At 44.8% G+C, this 7,630-nt stretch overlaps 1 protein-coding gene across 1 annotated transcript in view; it reads right to left on the reverse strand.

Moving 5' to 3' along the window:
- Positions 1–4,155, reverse strand: part of LOC142044564 (membrane-anchored junction protein-like) — a 340,098-nt gene extending 335,943 nt beyond the window's left edge. Inside the window, 3 exon segments of the mRNA XM_075057153.1 lie at positions 982–1,057; positions 2,328–2,373; positions 4,079–4,155. Coding sequence (XP_074913254.1) covers positions 982–1,057; positions 2,328–2,373; positions 4,079–4,155 — 199 coding nt within the window.
- Positions 4,156–7,630: the final 3,475 nt, after the last annotated feature.

The following is a 7,630-nucleotide window of genomic DNA, read 5'->3' on the forward strand; positions in this document are numbered from 1 at the left end:
CACGCCAGGCCTCTGAGCTTGCAGTTCTCCGCAGGGCCCGGTGCTGGCTGAGCAGGTGGATGGACTTCCCAGTTCTAGAAATACAAGCTCGGGAATCAAACCCTCCTCAAGCACGCAGGCAAAACTGGCTGCGCTTTAGCGAAGCAAACCAACAACGAGGCTTCGTTTGTTTGGGTGCCTCCTCTCTGACAATGCTCTGGGCTACTTTCTCTTCCTGGCAGTAAGAGGAATAAGTTGCTCTCATACATACCAGCTTCTGACAGGGAAAGAGGATGACCTCGTTCTTGCCTGCTAGGACCAGGGGTGGCAATAACGCAGTCTGCCGAGACTGGAAGGGAATGCCTTGGAGGCGGAAACACGTGGGTGTTCATTACTCCTGGGCACTCGGAATCACGGGAGGTGATGATGCCAAAGGGCCTGATCCGATTCACAAACTGACACACCTTAGGACTGAAAAGGCTTCTCCTTCAACTAACTTACTTTTCTCTGCAACAACAGCCTCAGGAGAGTAACTTCTTCTTAACCCTTTACACTACAGCAACTACAATGTTTAATCCTAATGTACCTTACAAGAAAACTACTGCGGTCTTCTCTACTAGTGGGCCAACACTGCTGCGCCTGTAAGGAGCGCTTTACGTTTTATTAACCTTTTGAAACAACGCACTAGCTTTCCTTGCAATCGCATTACGTGGGCTTCCTGGGACTTTACATATACACGTTTGTTTTCTCTGGCTAAATCAGATTTGGAACGCAGGGGTGGCCATCTGAAAACACTGCAAAACATTCTTTTTACGTACATCAGTTCTCTGGTGAAGGCAACAACTGAGGAGGATCTTCAGCTAGTGTAAAACTGCAAAGCTCAAAGGACTCGTACTCCAGCTAAAGATCTGCGCACTACTAGGCAGGAATGTCAAATTAAGCAATGCCCAACAGATACAAGTCATTGGATCTTTTCTTTTACAAGTAGGAAAGAAAGGGTACACAGAAAGATAGTGAAGTGGTCTGTAGAAAATGGATGTAAATCATCAAGATTTCCGAGGATTACTCGAATTGCTTCCTGGAGAGGCCAAAATAAGAAAGGAAGGAAGAATATTAACAAGATAGCCACAATTCCACTGTCAAGTACAGTTTTCAGGCTTGGGAAAAAAATAACATTGCAGTTTGCAGGAGTCATGGAAGAGCAGGTTCCAGATATTTTGCTTTTCCTCTTCCCCTTCTTCCCCCTGCTCCCTCCCATCACCTCAGAGCATGCTGCCCTAACAGATTCACAGAAACTGAAGTGAATGAATATCTTAACCCTGAATTAACATGGAAGCATTACTATGGAGAGTGGAGGTGTGCTTTTAAATTTAAGAAGTTCTACATTTAAGAAGCCTCCTCCTTGCCAGCACAACACATGCACTATTGACCTGTTTCAAAAATAAACATATTCCCCTTTTTCGGAATATTGACCCAATTCAGTTACAAAGGAACTGTAATTCAGCTCCAACAAACTCCTGCTTTATAAAGGGGAAACTTTTTCCAGGAATACCTTTCAGTATTTTCAAAAGTGAAAAAGAAAAAAAAAAAAGAACCAATAATTTTCTGTATCAGTTAAGATCAGCACACTTTCTTCAATACTATTTACAATGCTACTACTGTACTCTGAAGATTTGTTTAAACTTAACTAACAGGAGCATTTTTAAGCAGGCAGTATATTGGTCTCATTTCCTCGGGAATGGCAGGGGCTTTCTTCTGTCTCAGGAAGAAGATGACAACAACAGAACTCATCAGCTGTCACCAAGCTTGGCCACAAAGTAATGGCGTCATTAAAAGAACGTCCCCTGGCTCCCACAGCTATGAGGAAAGCACATGCAATTGAGCATTAGATTAGCTGCTATCAAGCTAGCTCACCAGTACTGCCACAGCTCCTGAAAAACTAGGAGGGTCTGACAGCTAGTCAAGCCTGAGAAGTTCAAAGCAGTGGTCAGGTCTGGGGCTGAGAGCGAAACCACGGGAAAGTGCTACTGCAGAACGAATCTGAACAGGAACCAGCAAGGCACGGAGTGCAACGAGCTCCACAAATAGGAGTTTTCATTTGTCCAATTTCAACAGGCAGTAGCTTCTTTGAAGTATTTCTGATAAAAGCATTACTCGCGCTCATGCTGCCTGTTGATGACACTTTTCATTTACGTCATTTTTTTCACCCTCGTACTCTCTAGAGAAGTTCCCCATTACTCGCACTTGAAATGCTGCATTTGACAAAACGTCCTCCGTCCCACAACAAACAAAAGATTTGCTCAGCCTAACATTCAGCTAAGCTCCCGTGGACCTGCTTCATCTCCTACCTCTAACTCCTTGACAGCACTTTCAGCGGTGTCGAGATCCAGACCGCTGTGAAACAAACAGAGAGTTAGTCCCACCCCAGCCAAAAAGCAACAGAGCTACGTTCCTTGTAAGAGTTTAAACAACAACAAAACATCATTCCCATTGCACAGAGAAAATACTTAGCAGGCAGATGAATTCCCAGTTTATTGTTCTTAAAAAACATCCAGTCTTCCACAAGGACTGTTCCTTTTCAATTTTCTGCCCATTTGTATTTTGTGCATCTGAGGATACAAAGGATGAGAGATCAGATCTTTTCAGTCAATCCTCACTAACCTTTAGGACTGGGGTTTTTGACAAGGTGCCCTCAAACCAGCACCTCTCTCTTCCAGCCTATCGCAATGCCATTCTGCTCAAGGGACTAAAAGAAGGAACCGGCAGGACGTGTCTCTCAATCCCCTCCACAGTGCAAACCTGCAGAGGAACGGGCCTTCACAGCATTGGAGCTAGGCCCTGTGATGCTGGGAGTTGTGTACTGCCTGCATCAAACTGTGTTCGCACCTATTAACGACATCTTTTGTAAGCCAGCTTCTCAAAAGTTGGGTGAGGACAAACACTCTCAATTTGACTCACAACATCATAAAAAGTCAGGGTAGTAAGTCAAGCACATGCCAAATAATTTACTTTTTACATATATGACTTCATTCTCCACAAGGGTGAATCAGCTCAGCAGCAATCTCTTACTAGTGGCAAAATACAAGACTAACACATAGCAGTAGGTATCTTGCAAGTGCCACCAAAATGGGAAACGCAAATATAGGCAACTTGCTGTATACAACTGATCACAGACTCTGGCATCTGAATAACAGGAAGGTGAGCTAGAAGCTCTATGTGTTACACCACCCGCACAATTCTCCCACCAACAGGGCTCCTCTCTTGCCTGAGAACAGTAAATTGACACTGGGCTACAGCAAAACTATTGCCAACAATTGAAATGAGAAAAGGTTGCGGTATTTAATTAGGAATTTTAAAAAATGCCATCCATTTAATATAAACTGACAGGACTTCATTCTTTCTGTCTCAGTGTTGTTCATTGAACCCTTCTTTGCTTTCTTGAATAATAGCCATGAATTTTGGGAAGGGTGCAGAGAGGATTACTTGAAGTATAGTGAGGGCTGTGTCCTGTGCCAGAAGCTTTAACAAAAAAAAAGAAAAACAAAAAAGAAAAGAGAACTGTGGCAAATGGAAAGAATGACAACTTCAAATCTGCAAGCGCACAAGTGATCAACAAATGCTGGTTGATAGCCTAACGTGGTGAGTAAAGCAATCACAGTACGCCTGCTTCTGCCATGACAAGGGCCAAATGAGAGAACAACCATCAGCCAGGTGTCATGGGCAAGCCATCACTTCTGCACAAAATTAAAGTACAATGGAAACAGGCTGAAGAAAGAGAAATTCACAGAATGACAGTGTGGAAAGATGCCCCTCTGCCTTACTTCAGATGTTCATCTAGAAGAAGTGAAGGAAGAAAACAACAGCTATTCTACTTGCTGCTGCATGAGTGCCTGAACTGGCATGATAACATCTTCCTCCACCCAGGTGTGCTAGAAAGGGAATGCTGCACGCATCAGTTACTGAATGAAATTAAATAGATGCAAGTCATAAGTTCATAAACTGATCTCTAAATCACTGCTATTTTGTGGATAGGCAAGGTCAGAGTCTCCATCCCTGTATTTCGTTTCATCTACAGGCTTGGAGTCCATTTGACTCTCACTTAAAGTTACTCCCGATTTCACTCTTGAACTGAACAACGGGGAAACAAAAACGGACTTCTTGCATCCCTAGCCCCATGGTTACTTGCAACGAACGGTAAAAGGATGGTCACAGTGCATGTTTTTAGGGTTTTATCTGCCATTTGACAACACTTCCAGTTACCCACTGGCCAGATAAACACTAACATTAGACACTGCGTAGAGGTCTGGCTTATCAGAGCTATCGCTCCTCTGTCATTGGGTCTTCTTGTCCACAGCTTTTGTAGAGCCACAGCAAAACAGCCCTCTTCTCTCCCGTTGCATATACATAATGGGCAGCTACACTCATCAGCTAGTCACAGACCTGTGGCACATGAAAGAGGAGCTGGGCATGACCTTCAGCATCAAAATCACCCGCCTCCAAGTTCAGAGCAGCGTGGCAGCCCACCCCCCTCAGTGAGGAGCGAGGCTCTGCAAGCCAACACAGAGAGAGGGGAATGCGCTGCCTCCTGTCATGGAGGCTACCCTCACACCGTCATCAGTTTTAATTGTGATTCTCCTGTAGCAGCATGAACTACTCCTATCAAAGAGGTAATGACAACAACAAAACTTTTGAAACCAACTTCCTGGATTCTACATGAGAGTGAAAAATACGTGCTTTCCTCCAAACGATGCTGCTTGGTTTTTTCTTCCTCCTCCTTTTTTCCCCCTTTTTGCTTAGTATTCAGCTGTGGGTTTTGCATCTCCTCAGAGATGAGCACAACATAGCGGGTTCCTCACTGGACCTGTTCATGACAAACTTCACTGCCAGTTTCTAATGCTTCTTCTAGCAGCTAAGTTTTGTCCCTCACTATGGTTTCAGGCTTCCCACCTGGCCGAGTTGTTGCACTGTGTTCATAGGTCTCAACCTACCATATTGCCCTGGAAGGAGCAAAATTCCCACTTGCTGACACTAGAGAGGAAACTTGCAGTCTGTGACAGGCCACAAATCCTCCTCTCCTATCAGGGTAAAAAAAAAGCAGGTACTTGGTACCACACGCCCTGCTTTTCCAACATAGGCCACCTTTTTCAGGCTTCTCACAGACAGAGCACTTGAAGAAGGAAGACAATCCGGGGCTGAGTTATCCTGCAGGACCACCAGCATCTCTCAGCAGGATCCTGGCCTGACATTCATGAAATGGGCCAGGGCTCTCCCTACCTACACATGCACACACACAGAAAACCATCCATCTACTCTCATTCCTCATTTTCCTTTCCATGGCATTCCCATTTTTGCTGTCACAAACTAGGTATCCCAAGGAGAGTGTTGCAAGGAAGGTCCTTGGCAAAGCTGGTTCCTTACATGACTGTTTGGTAAGGACTATGACAAACCACTAAACAGGCATGTAAAAACCACAAAGCACGTGATTCTGAAAATCATGCATTACCATTTTTCTATGCATTTTTTTCATGCTGCTTTGCAGTGTACATTTTCCTATTGTGTTTTAACAGTGAGATTGATTTAATTGGCAATTGTTTATCTAATATTGCTAGTCTCCTATGTTATTACTATTTTTACAGGCATCAAAAAATTCTGATGAAAATGTTTTAAAGTTGAAAGAACACCCACAATAGAAGAAAGTTCCAAAATCACCTGAGAAATTTCCAAGGCTTACTTTCTTCCTCAGAAATACAACAAAATAATTATGATTTTCATTGCAGTTTCATTTAACTGAAGTCTGTTTTCCACCTTGTGAAATGGGAAATAAATACACTGTTATTCTCAGTGTTAACATACTACTTCCAATTAGCTGTACCTTTATATTAACTTCAGCTACGAGACATTTACTTGCATGCTTCTAAATATACAGTTGGGTTATTTCATTTTATAATCCAGGCTGCCTGGAAACTATAGAGCCAGAATTTTTTTTCTTTCTTTTTCGTAAAGAAGAGTTTCATTTTAAGAATATATGACCAAGAAGAATAAAGCTGAGAAGAAGAAATTTCAGGAAATGGGTATAAAATGAACTCAGCAATCCTCTCTCAACTCTCCATTGGTTCTATTGAGACGATCTTCTCAAAGCCGCTTTGCAGGCTAAGTTGGCCATATGTCCACACTGCCTAGGCTGCAGCAAGGCACCAGCCTTTGTTCGACAAGCAGCAACGCTTTGAAAATAGTGGGCTTTTGACGCACTTTCCAGTCGGCACTCATATGTAGTTTGGATGCATCTTCTGGACGCAAGCCACCTGAAGCATCACTAGTCAATGCACACCTGGAGAAGAGGCATAGCCCAAACCACTGTAGTTACATGGCCAGGTCAGCACGATGCTATAGCCAGTGTGACCCAGAAAACTAGATGCAACGATGCCTCACCGTGACCAGTCATGGTGTCATCTCAACACGGGCACCAAGCAAGGAGGTTGCTGATCAGGTAACTGCCACTGGGCTTCACAAGACTAAACTAACACCTGGGTCTTGACTGCTTACAAGTTCGGGACAGACAAAAGCCCTAAAACACGCAGAAATCGTAGACTTGATCAGCGACACTAGCATAAATGGAATGCTTATGGCAGTCATCCCAGGAAAATGCTAAGTGCCACACAAATGGACACTATCCTCCAGTAGATGCTACGCAACAGGGAACCCGTGGACATGCCCAGCCCAGCCAAGGATGGCCTTCTGTCAGAAAGCAACTGTTAGTTTCATCACTAAGTCGAGGACAAGCCAGATGGCTGTAGTTTCACACACCTGCACGCTCCAGTGCTGACACTGAACAGGCTGGTGCCAAGCGAGGAAGGTCACAAGGTAATGCGAGTTTAGTGCAGGCAGAGGATGATGACCACCACCCTCTCTCTCCTCCTGGACTGGGCAGCTCATCCCAGACCTGGCACTACTCCAGGCTTTCTGCCAGCTCATTTACCCACAGCCCAGTCCTGCAAATCCAGTCCTGCCAAGGGATGCTGGTGTCACTCTGCCAGAAACAGCCTGGGGTGACAGGCCTTGGTTCAGTAAGAATCGCAAAAAAAAAAACAAACCCAAAAACAACAACAAAAACAAAATCACACAAAATCCCACACACAACATAAAACTGGCACAGGAGCTAGACCCCCCCTGCATGTGAACCAGCTGGTTATCCATGGCCACGAGGAGGTCACCGCAGGTCACCTCAGCTCTCTTACCTGCAGCTCTGGCTGTCCCTCACAAAACAGCTGAACCCCTCCTGCCTTTCCTGTCCTGCTAGTAACATCCCACTGAAAAACAATCCCTCCGTGGTCACCAGAGAACAGCCAAGGAGGACACGGGGCAGAGCCACTTACAAAGGGAACAGTGAGGTGGCCCTGGGGTCCGCATGGTTACAGAGAAGTCAAGTATGGCACAAATGCTCTCCAAGACTAGGCAGACCGTAGTCAGGTGCTGTGGAATAGCAAGGATCCCTCGCAGCACTCAGCCTTTCTGTACTGGGGATGTCAAGCAGCATGAACACAGGTGCAGTTGTCTAGCCAGAGCTACAGCCATGGGGACTTACTCTACAAATTGCGCATACTTGGCCCTCAAAAGCCAGCATTTTGTCTCGGAGTTCAACAAAGCCAGTGTT

Source organism: Buteo buteo, chromosome 24 (assembly GCF_964188355.1).
Source record: "Buteo buteo chromosome 24, bButBut1.hap1.1, whole genome shotgun sequence".
In the NCBI taxonomy this organism is placed as follows: Eukaryota; Metazoa; Chordata; class Aves; order Accipitriformes; family Accipitridae; genus Buteo; species Buteo buteo.